General features: G+C 38.0%; 1 protein-coding gene across 4 annotated transcripts in view; it reads right to left on the bottom strand.

Annotated features, from left to right (window-relative positions):
• The window catches only part of CNOT10 (CCR4-NOT transcription complex subunit 10), a 62,984-nt gene that overhangs the window by 8,841 nt on the left and 32,953 nt on the right, over positions 1-21,190 (bottom strand). For 3 of the 4 annotated variants that reach the window (XM_019946913.3, XM_019946917.3, XM_004315343.4), the window contains 4 exons: positions 18,970-19,091; positions 17,036-17,212; positions 15,773-15,853; positions 1,452-1,565 (listed from right to left, as the gene is read on the bottom strand). In XM_019946913.3, coding sequence (XP_019802472.1) covers positions 1,452-1,565; positions 15,773-15,853; positions 17,036-17,212; positions 18,970-19,091 — 494 coding nt within the window. The remainder of the gene's footprint in view (positions 1-1,451; positions 1,566-15,772; positions 15,854-17,035; positions 17,213-18,969; positions 19,092-21,190) is intronic. The other variant, XM_019946914.3, reaches the window with a different exon arrangement.

The raw sequence follows: 21,190 nt of genomic DNA, 5'->3' as shown, positions 1-21,190 counted from the left end.
GAATTAAAGATGAAGTTATCAGACATGGCTTGGCCAACCCCTCAGGGTTGGCTAAGAAATCATAAAATCTAAGAATTTTATTGTTTTGACGTTCAGAGGGAAGAAGTTGATAAATGAGGTTAAAAACCTTCCAGTAAATGCCAAGTAAAGAATCTAATTGGGATTGTTTTAGAATAGTGATCACAATGTCAGCCAGAGAATTAAAAAAAGCAGACAGGATTCGTGTTTCATTTTTGTTAAAAAGAAAAAAAACACACACAACTCTGCTCTACTGACGACCACACACACCACATCTGAGCAGCACATGTCCAGTGGGGCGGTGCAGGCCGACGTTCCTGATTGGTATTTCATGGGGCTGGGCCACGGGAAGGAGGGAAGGCGCCTTAGAGGTAACGCGACCGACCGCCCTGACCTCGAGCTCAGGACCCTCCAGGCCTGGATATTAGATAAGGTTTTCTCACAGGCAAGCAGGAACGCTCACACTTGAATTGTGACAAATTCTCCTATGTTCCTGGATGCTCTTTTAATTTTGTTGTTTTTTTTTTTAACACAAAGCATGAAAAACAACAAAAAATAATAAAACACAAGGCATGGTTGGGGAACACTGACCTGAAACAACCTTAATCAATGTAAATTTTAGATGATTATATAAAGTAATACTTTTTTAAAAGACAAAAATAATTAAACATTTATAGAATTGTTCCTCAGAGTACGATCTCACAGTTCTAAATGTTGCATGTTACACACAAAGGGCGCTGAAAGGCAAAAGAACATATTTTGGAAATTATAACTATATACCCACAGGATGAATGAAAAAACAACTGTCCTAATGCTATGCAGAGTACTTGTGGTCTTGGGTAAAATTTCTAGCATCAGCATCATACAAAGATTCAAAGAATGCTGCATCTTCCTCAATTTCCATAAAAGAAAAGATGATGTGCTTTAGAAAAATTTTAGCATGACAATGACACTAATATTGAAGAGGCATCTGAAGAGTTTAAATAAAACTCATGTACTCAGGAAATGGTACAGTAGTCTGGAAAAATATTTTAAAATTCTTATTTGTCTACTTTAATTTAATTCTTCAAAGCAGATTTATCCTGTTGACCAAACTCCTTTTTGTGTGGGTCTTCTGCTTGAGGACTAAGCTTGTTTGGGAGCTAATATATGATAACATGCTCCAGTCAGACCCAGCAGTGGAAACTACAGAGCCCAAAGATTCTGCTTCCTAATGCTCAGAACGGCAAATGCCATTTCCAATAACCCTTGAGGTGCAGCAAGTGAAAAAAATTTCACTACCAAACACACAATTACCAAATTAAGAAAGAAACTTTTTGCTTTCCCTAAGATAATTTTCCACTGGGGGAGTAAAAGAAGCAATATGCACCACAAACTAACTGAAACCCTCCAAAGAAAACAAACCAGGGACACACAGGGCAAGTCACACTTACTTCAGGGATCCTGACAGCTTGGGCTGCTGAAGAAGTTTATCTGCATGATTCAAAGCCATAAGGTTATCACCCAAAGCCAGAGCCACGTAAGCACTACAGGCGAGTATGGAGCACCTGGAACACAAAAGGCAAGGGCTGAAGACCTGAGTTACAAAGTGACAATGATGATATTTGTTAAACAGGAAAGAGCTCCCTAATTATAGCTGTGGCAATCTGGACACCAGGAAAGGAGAGAGGAAGCCACGGTACTAATGGTAAGAATTAGAATGATGTGTAAACTACCGTCTGAGGTTCAGTTTAGCTATTTACCTAGATCATCTTTAGCTTCCATCCCATCTCCAACAAAATAACCAAATGGAGTTACAATATATATTTAGCCTGTAAAAAAATAATATAGTTAATGGCCTAGTGAGAACTTACTTCCATAGAACATTTCTTTTAATATCCTAGAAACGCTATGGAAGCACATTTGCGACTCTGCTAAGAAACACAATTAACTTACTAAAAAATCCATTTAGCTCAGCTTACTGTAAAGTGTTCTCTGAAACTATTAAGAAGTCTATAGGTCTTGCTAAGCAACAGTATCAAGAGTAACTAAAAGAATTTCATTCACATAGGTACTATTATCCTAAATGAATATTCAAGAAAAAAACAGGCTGAATAAATACATGTGAAGGTAAAAATTTAAGTTACACCGATTTTGCTAGGTTGGGTTGGAAACCTAAATTTCTGTTTTGTTTTCTACTTAAGGGGCAGCTCATTTAAAACAAGTCTAGCCAAAGACTTGACACTAATAGATCATTTGAATGTTAAACAACCGCTCCACAAAGCAATCTTAAAATAAACCCTTGTCAAATAGAAATGAGGTCTGAATGGCCGACCACAAATGACCTGACTTAGATACAGGGTTTTGAATTATGTTTACAAATTACAATACATATGTATATCATGAAGTGGACTTGGGTTGTAATTTTAGTCTGAGGAAGAATGTAACCATCCTGGCAACACAGAGTTTTCTAACACTCTGAAATCCTCTGACCAGAAATGCCCCTCTGGTAAAAGCACAGCCAGGCAAATTCAGAAGCAGCCTGCCGTTTCCTCCTTACTGGCTCACTCCTGGTTGCTGGAACCTTATAAAATTATCTACTAAACGAAAAGCAGCCCCTCAACTCCTAACAACACAGAAAAGTAGACTGGCACGAGGAAATTGGTATTTATGGCCTTAGGTTATGATGATAAGGGCTAGAAGACTGCCCACTGTGGGTCCTTGTTTTATATCAGTGTAGAAACTGAGATCCAAAGTGATTAAATATATTCACTAGCTTAGAGTATGTGATTAAAGTCTGGACTAACTAACGGGCAACACTGTGGACTCTCAATTCACAGTTCTTCCCATCCTATCACACTGCTTCTCTGTCAATTCATAAGATTGCCCTAAAAATAAAGCAGAAAGAAAAGATTACATTATGATTTTCCTAATGCATATATAACTATGCACGCATATGTAATGTCTTTTTAAAAAGGAAGAAAACAGAATTTAATTGAAACATTACAAGTTTAAATTTTGTTACTGAGCACCTAATGTAAAATCTGAACCCTGTTCATAGAAGAGAGTAATTTAAGAGCAGGCAAGTAGTGTTATTTCCAAAGGGATTTTCCTAACAAGCCGACTGTCATCCTTGTGTCTCCAAGAGCTGTCTTCACTTAGCAAGGCTACCCTGTAGCCACGGCCCCTGGGGGAAGTCCTCTCCCTGATGGAAGACTCCAGGGCCCACAGGACGGAGGCACTGGCTAATTATCTCCCATTTTCAGGAGCACTTCAGTGGTTAAGCTCTGTGTGGTAAGATTAGGTGACTTAATTTCCTCTTTTGGTTTATTTGTAGTTTTATTTTTAAATGGCAATAAACATTCATTCATCAGCCAGATATGCATTATGAAGACAAAGAATGACGTTTAAAGGCCTAAGTCTCCAGAGGCCCAAGACCACCATCAGCTCATGGCAGTCATACAATTTAATATCCGTTTTCATCTGTGACTTTGCCAAAGGCCAGGGTAAAACACAGCTCCTTAAAAGCAGAAGCCTGCATCTTTTGTTTCCTACACAAAGACGAGAGCAATTTCTCACCATCTGCAGTAGGTGTTTAATAGGTAATCACTGAAGACCACAGCTTTCAACATTTTAGATTTACTTCTCCAGGCACCCAGACCCCCACCTGTCCTGCTGGCAGGCCACCTTGCTGACCAGGCCAGCTCCTTCCCAGCTCCCAAACACAGGGGAGTCACCCTGCACGCTCTAGGTCCTAGAGTCTAGGACAGGCCTCACCTCAGGCAGGCTTGCTGGGAAAAGCCTGCCCTGGCCTCTCCTGACAGTAGGGGGGCTATTACTGCTCCAGCCCACTGTCAAGCCCACTTTGGGTCCAGAAATCAGTCATGTAAGATTTGCAGCAGGATTCTGTTTCCCAAACTATAATTATGTATAAGGTAAAAATCTTGTTTTCCTTAGCTTTTACCTCTTTCCCCATAAGATACCATATCAAATTAGAACAGGGTGAAAGATTTATACTAATAATACAAGCCTCCTATTAAAAAATACTTGAATATGTGAATGCAAAACTTTGGGGCATTTATGCTCCTCTTGTCAGAGTGCCTTCCAACCCACCCTAACTCATCTCTCACCACCCTCTCACTCATCTTCCTTTTCCTCTTAGAAAACAACACTCAACTCTACATAATTCCTGCAGACCAGTCACACTAGAAACACGCACAGCTCTCTCTACTGAGCCTCTGGAGAAATCACTTTACTTCTGATAGCTGCTACTTAAAATATTGACCCCCCACCCACCAGCCTGCCCCACTACTTTCTTACTTCCTTGAGTCACTGTCCAATCTGCTTTACCAGCCACTCAGTGGATCTGACAGTTCATTAGACTGGAAGAACTATACCTCAAGGGAAAGGACACGCTAGCCTCTCCCCCCCACTGTGGTGGATCTGACACAGCCCCACCCTCTCCTCCACATGCTGGAGGAGCTGGCTTTAGGTCTACAGAATGCCAACCCTTGGAAAAGAAAGGAACAAAAGGATGAAGAAGAAGAAAGAGAAATGGGGAAATAATTTTCCTTAAAGGACCAAACTACAGCAACAAGCTATGTTAAGACTGGGCATTAAAATTTGTCAAGCCATATATTCTGTGAGTAAAATGAACCAGGTGTCTGAAATAGCTCAACCCATATCAAAAGAGGCTAAAATGGGGGTAAATCCAGTCAGTCACCATCGGTCAAAGGAAAATAAATTCACAAAGTAACTTCATGGCAAATGTTATTTGAAAAACTGGCTTAAAAAATCCTATAAAGAATTTCTTCCAATAAACTGAACATGGTACTGGATTTTAAAATTTAAAAAAATATACAAGCTGTTCCCATTTAGCTACAAAAATCTAGAAAATGTTAAACCTGTCAACTTCCCATTCAAGAAAATTAAAAAGTTAAATTAGATAAGTTTTTCACTTCATGTCTTCTGTAAACACTTTGCTTTCTTTTTTTTTTTAACATTTTGCTTTCTAATAACAGTTCTGTGCAAAAAGAATCTTACTGACAAACACACTCCAAATCCAACACTAATATAAGCCCAGCTCAAAGAAGCTGAAGAAGTTTTCCTCCTCAACCAAATCTAGCATCTCAAGGAACCCAGTCTTACCCCTGGTGGCAAATAAAATGCAACAGTCACAGACATTGCATTTTATACATGGACAGGACCTTAAGACAATGCAATCCAATTTGACAGAAGAGGAATGAAAGGCCCAAAGGGGTTAAATGATTTGTTCAATGTCAGCAGGAGCCCTGTGGGGTTTCTCCAGAGTGGGAGACCACTGAAGAATTATTCTAACCCCCGCTTGTGATCAATGTGATCATCAGTTCAGCTGAATGGGGTCCTGGGACTCAGGTGTGAATCATGCTGATGTGAACACAAACTGCTGATAAGGTGAAGGATATGTCACACAGGCAGGTTCCCGCTTTGGCAGAGTTTATTAGATAAAAAAGTTTCAGTAGGACCAGACCCAGCTGTAAGACTGAAATGGGGTCAAGTCTCTAGCAAGAGCAATATGAGATTCAAAAGATTATTAGCTATAAACCTGTTTTAGGAATGTCTCATGAGCTATAACAGAACCACTTGTGTAAGACCAAAAGAAATATGATTCCTTAAGTACACTAAAACTGCCTGTAATATTAATGTTATCAACCACTTGTTTGACTCATCTTCTTTTATAAACACTGGCCCAAGGGAGGTCCCTTTTAACTGAATGGGAAATAATTCACTGAGTGTCACATCAGAGTCTAAAAGAACTAATTAAGGTTCCATAATTTATACCTGTGGAATAACTGGGCCTAATTAAATTTGGTCTGAACATTTCCTTTTATCCATTTTGAGCCTCTTATTAAAAAAAAAGACAAATTGAAATTTCATTTTTATCTTGTATGCTTTAAGTCTGGCCTCAGTGTTATTTGCTACCCTTTTCTAGTTGTTATACTCTTTTCCAGGTTCTAGAGAAGCCTCCGATTTAGTTTTAGAAACTAAAAGTTCGCTAATATCACAATCTCAGAATGAATAACAAAGATGTCCTATTATTATGCAACATATAAGACTTCGTACATATCCATGACAGTTATTAAAACACTATGCGACAATGAAATTTTTTTTTTTTGGTTGCGCCACTTGGCTTGCAGGGTCATAGTTCCCCAACTGGGGATTGAACCCGGGCCACGCAGTGAAAGCACCGAGTCCTAAGCACTGGACCACCAGGGAATTCCCTAAAATGTTAATATGTGACTAATCCTATGAACTTTTTTCTTTATCATAAGATACCACTAGTATGCAAAAGAATTAATAAGTTGAACTCTTACCTCATACTGTATACAAAAATTAACTCAAAATGAATCAAAGACCTCAACTTAAGTGCTAAAATTATAAAACTCTTAGATGAAAATATAGGGGTAAACCTCATGACCTTGAATTTGGCAGAGGATTCTCAGATATGACACAAAAAGCACGACCAATAAAAGAATAAAACATAAATTGAACTTCATCAAAATGAAAAATATTTGCGATTCAAGGACACCTCCAAAAAAGTGAAAAGACAACCGACAGAATGGGAGAAAATATTTGCAAGTCATATATCTGATAAGGGTCTTGGATCTCAATACACATTTCTCTAAAGGAAGAGATACAAATGTCCAATAAGCACAGGAAAAGATGCTTGACATCATTAGTCTTCAGGGAAATGCAAATCAAAGCCACAGTGAGATACCACTTCATATCCACTACAATGTATATTCAAAAAGATGAATAACAAGTGTTGGTGAGGATGTGAAGAAACTGCAACCCTCCTACACTGCTGGTGGGACTGTAAAATGGTGCAGCCACTTTACAAAACAGCCTGGTAATTCCTCAAATGATTAAACAGTTACCATAGGACCCAGCAATTCTACTTCTAGGTATACACCCAAGAAAAAGAAAAACATATGTCTACACAAAAACTTGTACATGAATGTTTATAGCAGCATTATTCTTAATAGCCTAAGGATGGAAACAATCCAGATGTCTATCAATGAATGGATAGACAAAATGTAGTATATACATACAATGGAATATTATTCAGCAATAAAAAGGAACGAAGTACTGATACAGACTACAACTTGGGTAAATCTTGAAAACACTATCCTAAGTGGAAGAGGTCAGTCATAAAAGCCCATGTATTGTATGATCCCATTCATAGGAAAGTCCCAAACAGTGAAATCTATAGAGAAAGAAAGTAGATTAAGGCTGGCGAGTAGATTGGGGATAAAGGGGTCACAGCTAAAGGGTGCAGGGTTTCATTTTGAGGTGATGAAAATGTTCTAAAATTGACTGTGCTGATGACTGCACAATGCTGTGAATATACTAAAAAACACTGGATGGTACACTTTAAATGGGTGAATTGTATGGTATGTGTGAATTATATCTCAATAAAGCTGTTTTAAAAATATAAGATATGAGTGATACAGTCAATAAATGTTTGACTTAAAAAAAAATTAAAAGTACATCCTTGGGACTTCCCTGGTGGCACAGTGGTTAAGAATCCACCTGCTAATGCAGGAGACATGGGTTTGATCCCTGGTCCGGGAAGATCCCACATGCCGTGGAGCAACTAAAGCCCGTGCGCTATAACTACTGAGCCTGCGCTCTAGAGCCCATGAGCCACAACTACTGAGCCTGCGTGCCACAACTACTGAAGCTCACGTGCCTAGAGCCCATGCTCCACAACAAGAGAAGCCACTGCAATGAGAAGCCTGCACACTGCAAGGAAGAGTAGCCCCCGCTCGCCGCAACTAGAGAAAGCCCGGGTGCAGCAACGAAGACCCAATGCAGCCAAAAAATAAATAAATTTATTTTAAAAAGTACATCCTTATAACCAATCACTATATGACAATCATTATCTCCCAAATGCACGTGGCAACATTAATATTTAAATCAAAGCAAATGGCCAACATATCAATCCCACACATGCTTCTACATTCTAAGATTTATTTGGACCTTAGGCCTTTTAAAGACAAATTTTTCAGAAGAGATATTCAGCTAAATTTTGTGGCATGTGAGAAAACTGGCATAGGAACAATATTATACATTTGTAGAAACCATGTATCAACAAATATAAACACTTCAAACAGTTCTAAAACCTTAGAGGCAGCATTGTCCAACAGAAATATAATTGGGGCCATGAGTGTAATTTTATATTTTCTAGTAGACACATTAAAAAAAGCAGAAACAGGTGAAATTAATTTTAATAGATTTAAATTAATCCAATATATCATTTCAACATACAGTCAATATAAAAAATTACTGACATATATTACATTTTTTAAAGTTTTGAAATCCAGTGTGTGTCCTACATCTGACCTTTCACCAGCCACATCTCATGTGCTCAGGGGCCACATGTGATGAGTGGTTCTGGTACCGGACACTGCAGTCTTAGGGTCTAAGGAATACACGTAAAATACAAAGAAAGGGTTTTTTTGCTGTTGTCAAGAAACTAAGTTTTCCATGTCATATCACCCCATAAGTGATATATATGTAAGAGAAACTGACCATTTATCAATCATTAGTGGTTAAATTATATTTCCCCAAATAATATATTTAAAATTATATTAATTTTGAAAAATTTCAAAATACCTTAAAAATTTTAAGTTAGGTATAATTTTTATACCTTAAAATACATCATTTTAACTGCACAGTTTGATAAGTTTGAATATACACAAGTAGCCACCAGCCCAATTAAGATACAGAATATTTCTTTCACCGGAGAAAGATTCCTTCCAGTCAGTTCCCTAACCACTGTTCTGATTTCTATGAACATAAGTTAGTTTTGTATAGTTTTGCCTGTCGTATAAATAGTATAAATAAAATCATACAGCATGTGCCTTATATTGAGTAAAAGAAGAAACACGAAATGTTTTGAGTTTCATATGTTGACTTGTGCATCAGCAGCTTGTTCCTATTTACAGCTGAGTAGCACTCCAATACACAGAGTTGCCTGCAATATATTTTTTATTTTTTTAAACTCTTTTTAAAAAAATTTTGGTTGCACTGCGGGGCATGTGGGATTTAGTTCCCTGACCAGGGATTGAACCTGTGCCTCCTGCAGTGGAAGCGTGAAGTCCTGACCACTGGACTGCCAGGGAATTCCTGGCCTGTAATTTAGTTATCCATTCTCCCACTGATGCATGACTGGGCTATTTCTACTTTTTGTCTATCACAAGTAAAGCTGCTATGGAATTTTTGCATGGACAAGTTCTCATTTCTCTCAGAACCTAGAATCTTCTATTTTAAAAATTTAAAGTCATCGCATTTATTTAACTCAAGGCTACAGAGTGTATGTGTGTTTTCTTTTCTTTTTTTTAAAAAATAAATTAATTTATTTAATGTTTGGCTGTGTTGGGTCTTCGTTGCTGTGCACAGCCTTTAGTTATGGTGCGCGGGGGCTACTCTTTGTTGTAGTGCGTGGGCTTCTCATTGCAGTGGCTTCTCTTGTTGCAGAGCACAGGCTCTAGGCACGTGGGCTCCCGTAGTTGTGGCACACAAGCTCAGTAGTTGTGGCACACAGGCTTAGTTGCTCCGCGGCATGTGGGATCTTCCTGGACCAGGGCTCAAACCCGTGTCCCCTGCATCGGCAGGCGGATTCTTAACCACTGCGCCACCAGGCAAGTCCCTGTGTGTGTTTTCTTAATTGAATGAAACCAATGGCTTTGCAGAGCTTTAGGTGGTTAAGGAACTGAAGCAATATTCTCACAGTGTCATTATATATATGCTTTTCTTCATCCATTATATTGGTATCTCTAAGTTCATCTGAGCCTCACAATTAAACTATTTAGTTGATTTCTGAGACATTTTCCTGTTTGGAGGACAAATTTCTGTTTTAATTGTGAGAATATTTTTCTGAAAGCTACCTTGATTTTATTTTACTTTTTATTTTTAATTTTTTTGCGGTACACGGGCCTCTCACCACCACGGCCTCTCCCCTTGCGGAGCACAGGCTCCGGACACGCAGGCCCAGCGGCCATGGCTCACGGGCCCAGCCACTCTGCGGCACGCGGGATCCTCCCGGACCGGGGCACGAACCTGCACCCTCTGCATCGGCAGGCGGACTCCCAACCACTGCGCCACCAGGGAAGCCCTGAAAGCTACCTTGATTTTAATATGGAATCTCACAATTGCTTCAGGTGTCCTATGCCTTCTGAAAACATACTTGTAACTCGGTTAGAATGAATTTTTTTGGCCCCATCTTCTTTTACATACAAATGAAAAAAAAAAGAAAATAGTCAAGAAGCTCTGAACCATATGCTAAGAAGTGGCCATTAGAACAGTCATGATAATTTACAGCATATTAGTTATGCTGGAAATAGGAAATGAGGTTTTGCACTGGTGTCTTGGGTATTATAGAACAGAGGGGTCAAATATAATAGTCCATAAAAACTAAACTATACACTAGTCACACACATTTCCAATCACATAAAAGAATTCAGGTCAGAAATGGATGAAATCTCTAAGAATTCCAGGATCTCAACGGAGAACCACTGTGCTCAGACCCCTTTCTGTAGAAGACAGCTGGCTCCTGCCACGGAACTGCCCTTTAACACACCCAACTGCGCTGGGAGCTTTTATAGCTTTGAAAATTACCACACAAATCTTTTACGACTCCTTCCCCCACACCATTTGTCTCCACATTACCGTTACTACTGTCCTGTGGAGCGGTTCTTTTTATAAATCTACCCTAAGGCTCCTTCTGTCTTGTTCCATTTCCCTTCTCCCATCTGCTCCATAAGAAAAAAAGGTTAATATATATCAGCAAACCCATCTTTACCTCACTTTATGATGACGGAATTCCCTATGGAGACCCTTTGCCCCTTTCCACAAAAATAGGGAAGTAGTTTTCTCTGAAAACCACCAATCCTCCTACTAGGGTGTGTGGAAAGAAAACAGTTGTGAAAGGCACAAAACTCTTTGAGAGGAGGTATGCCACCCTGCACATACCCTTCTCTTTAATGCCACTTACAGAAGGTAAAGTTAAATTACACAACTCTGCAGCTGTTCAACCAGTGTGGAATCATAAACTTCTTAAATTGCATATGCATACATAAAGCAACCCTAAGATTAGTATTCATTCAAATATATTTGTAAAAATTAAGTTAAACTTAAACATCGTTTCAAATACCTTCATCATTAAGGATTCCCCTTAAAAAAACTGTGCACAATGGTATTCACTGCAGCATTATTTGTAATAGCAGAGACTGAAAACATTATAAATAGCTAAATATAAATCAGTGTTAAATAAACTGTCATATCCATATAATGCAATTCTATGCACCCATTAGAAAGAATGAAACAGAGCTCTGTACTGATATAGAACAATCTCTAAAGACATATTGTCAAATGCAAAAAGTAAGGTATAGAGCAGTGTGGAACTCTGCAGCTGTAGTGTAAAATTCCCATATATACATATACTGGGATGATAATGAGAAATCTCACTGGAAGGATACATAGGAAACTGGTCAGCAGTTGCCCCTCAAGGGAGAGGAAGCAGAGGACTGGGATTGGCCAATATTCACTTTACACTGCAGAACCTTTTGTCTTACTTGTATTTTTACCATATAAAATAACCTATTAAAGATAGATGAACCTTGAGATAGCTATAAAATGCAGGTGGCTCCATAAACAGAGAAATGTATAGAAAATATTAGGCATATTGGGGAAGAAATGGTACATTTTTTGGGCAAATTAAAGCATTTTCCCAAATATGGTCCTGGCTGAAATTTACAATCCACCCCTTCTCATCAGCTCACTATACCAAACCCAGTTTAGCTTTACTTAACTTGCTCTGTTTTTACACATTTCCACTCAGATGAAAATCTAGCATAGTGAGTTTATTTTAGTTATACGGTTGGAATTTGATTTTTTTTTTTTTTTTTGGCCGCGCCATGTGGGATGTTAGTCCCATGACCAGGGATCGAACCTGTGCCCCCTGCAGTGGAAGGGCAGATACCTAATCACTGGACAGCCAGGGAATCCCCAAATTTGACTGTTTTTTTTCTTTTTTAAAATTCCATTTTAGGGACTTCCCCTGTGGTGCAGTGGTTTAGAATCCTCCTGCCAATGCAGGGGACACGGGTTCAAGCTATGGTCCGGGAAGATCCCACATGCCGCAGAGCAACTAAGCTCGTGCGCCACAACTACTGAGCTTATGCTATAGAGCCCACGAGCCACAGCTACTGAGCCCACGTGCCACAACTACTGAAGCCCGCGCACCCTAGAGCCCTCATGCCGCAACTACTGAAGCCTGCACGCCTAAAGCCCGTGCTCCGCAACAAGAGAAGCTACCACGAGAAGCCTGTGCACCGCAACAAAGAGTAGCCCCCACTCGCCACAACTAGAGAAAGCCTGTGGGCAGCAATGAGGACCCAATGCAACCAAAAAAAAAAAAAAGAAAAAAAATATTGCTGTGGAGTGAAATAAAATGGAATTAAAAAAATTTTTTTTAATTTATTTTTGGCTGCATTGGGTCTTCGTTGCTGTATGCAGGCTTTCTCTAGTTGTGGCGAGTGGGGGCTACTCTTTGTTGCCGTGCGCAAGCTTCTCATTGTGGTGGCTTCTCTTGTTGCAGAGCACCAGCTCTAGGCACCCAGGCTTCAGTAGTTGCAGCATGTGGGCTCAGAAGTTGCGGTGCGCAGGCTCTAGGGCGTGTGGGCTTCAGTAGTTGTGGCTCGCGGGCTCTAGAACACAGACTCAGTAGTTGTGGTGCATGGGTTTAGTTGCTCTGTGGCATGTGGGATCTTTCTGGACCAGGGATTGAACCTGCGTCCCCTGCATTGGCAGGCGGATTCATAACCACTGTGTCACCAGGGAAGTCCCACAATATTCTTTTGTATGTTTTGTTTTTGCCATTGTTTCACCAGTAATTTGTCATAGTATTTTTTTATTTTCCTGCTATCTTATGACTCATACAAGAAATAAGAATTCAAGAAATTTTAATGTAACTGAAGATTACTGAAAAAAACAATTACCGTTGTCAAGTTTTAAAAAATCAAAACACTGCTTTCAAAACCTTATATTACCAACTCCTCATTTCTAACTAAATTTGAGATTTTAGATTTCCCTCTATATAATCAGAAGATTAATGCTTTCCTCCTGACAATAGGATACAGGGGGAATATACACATACATAAAACCCAGGAAAGAAAGGTTATTACTGCAAAGTAGGAATCTGACAGAATAAAATAAAGAGATTAAAAAGCTGCTGTTTTGTTGAACAGGGTGCGTGGAGCCCTGAGCTCGTTGACAGTAATGCAGTGCCATGAACACACTGACCTGACAATACATGACCAGAAAAGGGCACATCTGCTGGCCAGTCTTTCCTCCAAAGGGATTCACTAAGATTAATGAAGTAACTTCATTTTTTAAAAGTTGGAAGAAACAGATATCCAGTAAGAAGATAAAAATCATCAGTTATCCCACTACTAGGAAGGTTCTGACATAGATCCCTCCAGACTTTTTTTATGCAAACAGACGTTAAAAAAATATATGTACGTTATTTTATAAAAATGTAATTTAAAACTGTTTAGACACAAATCTTAGCATTTTATAGCTCTGTTCCAAGATTTATTTGGAAAGTTAAATGACGTTAATCAAATGTACTATTATGAAAAATTACACAATTATGGATAGAGCCATACCTTATTTGTTTATATAAAATAAATTCTAGATGAAACAAAAATTTAGATTGGTGGTTGTGATAGTGTATCAGTAAAAGTGCTAGAAAACATGGCTAAATTACTTTTTAAATCTTGGAGGCAAGAAGGCCTTTCCAAACATTGCACAAAATGGAAAAAAAAGTAAAGAAGATTGATAAATATGATAATAAATGAAACTCTGCTTTACAAAATACCGGAGGGACTTCCCTGGTGGTCCAGTGGTTAAGACTCTGTGCTCCCAATGCGGGGGGCCCAGGTTCAATCCCTGGTCAGGGAACTAAGATCCTATATACTGCAACTAAGCCTGTGCACTGCAACTACTGAGCCCGTGTGCCGCAATGAAGATCCAGTGCAGCCAAAACAAAACAAAACTAAATACCAGAAACAATGTTACAAGACAAATGATAAAGGCCAATTTCTTTAATATAGAAAAACTCTTATAAAAACAAAAAGGATGAAAAACCCAATACGAAAATGGTAAATCCTACAAACAGAAGGTTCACAGAAAAAGTAATATAGGTGATCAATAAACCTTGGCATCAGACTAAGCACCTTGAATGGACTGAAAGAAATGCAAAATTTTAAAGTGAGGTTGTTTTCCACTTATCAGGGTGATCAAATTATCATAAGAAGAAAAGATGCCCCGATCTCACCACCTAGTAGCTAATCTACTAAGTAATATAATTTTCTCCTAAGTGTTTGCCATCTGCTTTTGAGGGCAGTGCTTTTTCTTTTACCTCTGAATCCCCTGCAACTAGCACAAGAATGTTTGTTGGAAAAAACGTGAATGAACTACCTGCAATGCTACCTGCAATATATAAATGTCTTAACTATACTCTTCTCACTTTTTGCAACTTAATAGGTGAAAAAATAAGCAATGATGGTTTTCTTTCCATTTTAATTTGCAGTCCCATTATTGAAATCATTCTTAAAAGTAATGCTGAACCAATCAATCCTACTTCCAATATATGAAAAAATCATGGTCAAAATATTCCAAATTTGTTGAAAGATAAATTTATAGACTTAAGAAAGATAACCCCAAGGAAGAATAAAAACAAAGAAAATCACACTTAGACTCATCATAGTCTAACTGCTGAAAAACAAAGACAATCTATGTTGACAGAAAAATGGCACCTACAATACAATGGCTGTGATCAGACAGTGGAGGCCAGAAGATAATGCAGTGACATCCTGAAAGAGCTGACTAAAAAGAAAACAAAAACAAAACCTAAAATACTGTATTCAGTGAAAACATCCTGCAAGAATGAAGATGAAATAAAGACAATTCTAGATTTAAAAAAGAAAAAACAAACAAAAAAACACAAAACCTTAGAAAAACAAAGACCTGTACTATTAGAAATGCAGAAGGGAGATCTTCAGACTGAAGGGAAATGCTTGCTATCTTATATGAAAACTAGAATCATCAGGAAATGGTACTCATGTGGCTAAACATAAAAGACTACTCTGTTCCTTTTAACATATATATGACTGTTCAAAGCAAAAATAATGGGGCTTATAATCTACACAGACAAAAATATAACTTAACCAAACTGACACAGATGAAATAGAAAATCTGAAGAGCACTCATCGATTGAAGAACTTGAATTCATTATCGATACTTTCCCGCAAAGAAAACCTATGCCAGATGGTTTCACTGATGAATTCTATCAAACGTTTGAGGAAGGAGCAATACCTATCTTATATAAACTCTTTCAGAAAACAGAGGAAGCACTTCCCAACTCACTCATATGTTCAGCATAACTCTGAAACTAAAACCTAACCAAGACACCTTAAGAAAGAAAAGCATGGACCACCCTTACTTGTGAACATGGAAGCAAATATTCCTCACAAAATATTAACAGATCCAATCTAACAATTTATAAAAAAAGGTAATAAATCCTGACTAGTATGGTTTAGTCACAAGATTGAAAGGTTGGTTTAATATTTGACATTTAATCAGCATAATTCATAACATTAACAAAATAAAGGAGATAAACAATGTGCTTACTTAGTAGATACAATGCTAATTTTGTTTAGATACTCACTTTAAGTTTTCTAATTCCTGTTTTCTCAATGGGGAAGAAGGTGGAGCTGGAATGCATTTATCTCCATCGTGGCTTTTACTGCTAAAATAAAGATAGACTGCTAATTATGAAGCACATGAATAAACAATTAAATGTAAAATTTTGTTTCCCTATACCCACTCCCATGCAACTTTTTATGAAAAAAGTGTAAAAGAACCAAAACATTGAAAAATGCGTAGTAACTTGGTATCACTAACATGTTAAAGCTACACTGCATATTGAGTTTCTTTTTCCCAGTACATGATACCGCTTTAAAAAGTCTCTAACAGGGCTTCCCTGGTAGCGCAGTGGTTGAGAGTCCGCCTGCCGATGCAGGGGACACGGGTTTGTGCCCCAGTCCGGGAAGATCCCACATGCTGCGGAGCGGCTGGGCCCATGAGCCATGGCGGTTGAGCCTGCGCGTCCGGAGCCTGCACTTCTGGAGCCTGTGCTCCGCAACGGGAGAGGCCACAACAGTGAGAGGCCCGCGTACCACAAAAAAAAGAAAAAAAGTCTCTTAACAGAAAAAATATCTCTACTATACAAAGGAAACCACTCCAGTATTTTCACACATTTCTCATTCTTCTGTCTTTTACTAAGTATAGTAAAGCATAACCCCTTGATGGAGGAAAAACCATTCCACAATTTTGCTTCAAATTTTCTATAATAAACATGTTTTTCTACTATAATCAAGAAAAAATGCTGAGATGGAAGACTTGAGTTTAAAGGTGCCATGTGAAAAAAGAACTCTCTACATATAATGGTGTTTGTTTTATTACTAGATAAACTCTCCCTATTTCTATAGATTGGCATAATATTTAATTGATAGTAGGAAACCAGAAATGTATAGAAATGTTCTGGAGGTCAGTGGTTTACAGTATGTTAAGAGAAAAGGCAGAAGATAGTAAGAAAAGAGAAGTTTTAGGGACTTAAGTATTTATTTTAATAAAAGTTAAAGAAAAAAAAGCCATTTCTGACAGCAACCGGATTTCTTGCAGTGATTCCTCCTGGCAGTGAAAAGCTGTGACTTTCAACTTGTCTCGTTTAAGGTTCTTTCCTCACTTAGGCTTCACCTTATTTCTCTCTTCCAGAAATACTTAAACATTCATACTTTCCTTTCTTATTACTCAAAACAGAGAACTTTGGAAATTCAGGCTGCAGATTTCAGGAATTCACCTACAAGACAGAGGCTGACTAATGAAGTCCTAAAGATTTCACCAAGGGAGGTCAAAGGGGTCAGAATACCTGCAAGTGTCACTGCTTTCGCTGCTCTCTGTGTTGCCACCTAATTGATTACTATTTTTAGACCCATTTTCCTGCTTTGGATCTTGCTGTTCTTCAGGTAACAGCAACAAGGCATTTCTGAGACAAATGGCTGCAAACTCCATACTGGCTACAGGAATGGCTGAAGACTGTCCATCACTAAAAGAACAAAACCAAGTTAGCTAAGAAAACAAAAACAATAAATAAAACTTTTCTATTATCAGGAATAAAACCAATATAACTGTAAATAAAAACTTTGCCATCTAAGAGGTAGAAATTTGAATATAAGCAGTTATAAGAGAATGCTAAAGAACCCAAATCCTAAATATTATACGGGCATACCTTGGAGATATCACAGGTTCGGTTCCAGACCACCACAATAAAGCAAAGATTGCAATAAAACAATAAAGCAAAGATTGCAATAAAACAATAAAGCAAAGATTGCAATAAAACACTACCCTGTGGTCTATTAAGTCTGCAATAGCATTATGTCTAAAAAAAAATGTACATACCTTAAAAAATACTTGTTAAAAAAAATGCTAACCATCATGAGCCTTCAGCGAGTCATAATATTTTTTTTTTGCAATAGTACCATTGATGACCACTGATCACAGATTACCATAACAAATAATTATGAAAATGTTTGAAATATTCCAAGAATTACCAGAATGTGACACAGAGACACAAAGTGAGCAGTTGTTGTTGGAAAAATGGCACCAACAGACTTGCTCTATGCAGGGTTGCCACAAACCTTCAGTTTGTAAAACACAAAAAAAGCAACATCTGCAAAGCTCAATACAGCAAAGTGCAGTAAAAGGAGGTATGTCTGTATATAAGATATAAAAAGTATAAATAATAGATTGCAAGTATATACATTAGACACCACATTGTGTCTATAGGAATGGGACTGAGGCTAGGAGACAACCTGAAGGATATCTGCAACATCAACGTTAAACTAACAAAGGAGTTATAGACAAGGAAAATTGTAGTGAAGGCCAGGACAGGTACAGTCAGAACTGGAAAGAAGGGAAGAAAGTAGATTTTTCACATTTGAGCCTTGTTTTGGTTGATGTTTGCTTTTGGAAATACCTTATTTACACATTTTGAAAAAGCAGCGTTATAACTTTGTTGAGATTTTATATAACTTCCTATTGGTTTTATATATCAAACTAAGTCAGCTTTATTAGGGGGAAAAAAGTGAAAAGTAGTAACAATTTTGAAACTGTAGGAAAGTGATGCTTTAACTTGTCTTTTGAACGAAATCTGCATTATTGTTGAAATAAATTAAGAGCAAAATATTGTGTGCCAGATACTTTTTTAAAACTTTGGGAAAACTTTTAAATGGTAGTGAACAATTTTATTTTTGGGAAAAGAAGAAAAGGAGCAAGTTTCTTACAAAGCCTACTCCTTTAGAAATAAGAGCAACGCCAAATTGGAATCTATGTAAAAGATAAAGATGTTCATATTTAAAAGTTGTTCAATTGAAAAGTAGTTCTACAAGTGACAGCTTTATAATACTTTTGTTTATATATGTGTTAGTACTTTTTTATCCTGATATTAAGAATTAGCTTTAGGGACTATGAGAAAATAAAAATAACTAAATGAAAAGTATCAATGATAAACGATATAAAAAGGAAACATCAAGATGCCCTCTTCTGGACATTCTGAATAATGGCACTGAATAGACCAGCGTTTCTTAGGGCGTCAACAATTTCAGCACCCGTGGATGTAATAAACCAAAATCATATGTCAAATAACATTCACCACATACCTACATATAGGAGTCTATTTCTTGAAGTAGCAATAAAATCTAATTACAAAGTGGCTCCTCCTATGAAGTAATTCCTAAGCATATTTTTTATACATAACATTACAATGAAATATTATTATACACTTTCTCTTAGCAAAATACTTACTTATATACAGTATTTTGTATGGACTGTGATGCCAGAACTATTTTACGATGATAGCCTTGACCAACAATAGACTGTACAATTCCTTTTTTACTTGGAAGACCTTTAGTTTCTTGTTCAGAAGTCTACAAAATACAAATAATTTCCAATTAATTTAATGGAATTGTAAGATGGGGTATGAAAAATAATCCAGTACCTTTTACAATTACTCTAAGAAAATTCTTAAGATCCTTAAGATTCTTAAGATCAATGTGGAGTTTTGGGTGATACAGGAAATGTCTGGTAGTGAAGAGATGAGTACATGAGTCTGAAAATCTGCAATATACACTACACTTTATTAGTATAAGGTCTGAGGTAATTCTGAGGAAAAAAGGAATTCAAGAATGACTCAAGGGCTTCCCTGGTGGCACAGTGGTTGGGAGTCCGCCTGTCGATGCAGGGGACGCGGGTTCGTGCCCCGGTCCAGGAGGATCCCGCATGCTGCGGAGCAGCTGGGCCCGTGAGCCATGGCTGCTGGGCCTGCCCGTCCGGAGCCTGTGCTCTGCGATGGGAGAGGCCACAGCAGTGAGGGGCCCGTGTACAGCAAAAAAAAAAAAAAAAAAAGAATGACTCAAGTGGGACTCTGTGCTTCCACTGCAGGGGGTGCGGGTTTGATCCCTTGTCAGGGAACTAAGATCCCACATGCCACAAGGTGCGTCCAAAAAAAAAAGAATGACTCAACTAACAAGGTCCTACTATATAGCACAGCACAGAGAACTACATTCAGTATCCTATGATAAACCATAATGGAAAAGAATATATATAAAAAAAGAATGTATTAAAGAAAAAAAAGAATGACTCAAGCATTTATTTAGAATCATTTATTTGGACCATTCTGTGCCCCAGGCACCATGCTGCATGTGATGGGCACGTCGATGTCAGAGTAAGGAAAATAAAAGCCACAAAAACACAGTGAACAAGAGAAGGGAAGCAGCTACACTTCCTAAAACACAGATCTTTTCCTTCTTAATTGAAAGTTTTAATTATAAGTGTCAACAACATATACATACTAACAAGCTATATATGTCAAAATTTACGTGGGCACAATTCTTACCTTCTAGAAAATTAAAATTCTAAAGCCCTGTAACATTAAACTGAAAATAGTAAAAGCTACTTATACATATAGTTTTTTTTTTTTTTTTTTTTTGATATTTCACTACAGTATATCATCTCACTACAGGAGCCTGGTGATGCCAATTTCCTTTATCTTCCCCCTTCACTCTAAGTCTCTGATTTACCTGCATTTTGTAAAGTCCTGCAGATTCTCATACACAGGAACAAAATGGAGCCAATTCATAGGAACTTGCAGAGATAAACTCTGCCCTGCAAAAAGTCCATCTCTAAATACAAATGTTTCTGTACTACTTATTACTTCTTGCTCCGTAACCGAACTTTCTTATAGTTGTACTTCCATATATGTATGACTTTAAGCAAAACAAGGATTCACTTGTAGATTCATTTTAGAAAGAAAGTATTACGTAACACAAAAAAATACAATAAAACTGACTGGAACTATTTTGTCTTGAGGAGGCGGCTAAGGAACATTAGTGAAAAATAAGAAAGAGTGGATATTCTGAACCATGATTGGAAGGCCTTCTCTTCTGACCTTTTTTCCTGGTGGGGTGATAAATTTGTGATGGTTTGTCCATACTCTCTTCCCTGATCCTTAAGGCTGTAGAAGCTGATCAGATGGCTAGATCTGGATGGAACTAAAATTCCACAATAATATACCATAGCTTCAATAATAGATCAGTAGCCAAAAAAGTGTGCCAGAACAGTCTTTATTTATTTATCTATCTATCTATTTATTTATTTATTGTTGCGTTGGGTCTTCGTTGAGGCGCGTGGGCTTCTCGTTGTCGTGGCTTCTCTTGTTTCAGAGCACGGGCTCTAGGCGCGCAGGCTTCAGTAGTTGTGGCATGTGGGCTCTAGAGCTCAGGCTCAGTAGTTGTGGCACATAGGCTTAGTTGCTCCGCGGCATGTGGGATCTTCCAGGGCCAGGGCTCGAACCCGTGTCCCTTGTATTGGCAGGCAGATTCTTAACCACTGCGCCACCAGGGAAGCCCCCAGAACAGTCTTAATGTAAAATAATGATATGTAATTAAAGTATTTGCAATTTTATAGTGTCTTGGCAGTAGGAACTGCACTCAAGAAATACGAGTTTCAGAACTCAGAAAAATAAACG

This window comes from Tursiops truncatus, chromosome 10 (assembly GCF_011762595.2).
Source record: "Tursiops truncatus isolate mTurTru1 chromosome 10, mTurTru1.mat.Y, whole genome shotgun sequence".
In the NCBI taxonomy this organism is placed as follows: domain Eukaryota; kingdom Metazoa; phylum Chordata; class Mammalia; order Artiodactyla; family Delphinidae; genus Tursiops; species Tursiops truncatus.
This window is presented reverse-complemented; position numbering and strand designations above follow the sequence as displayed.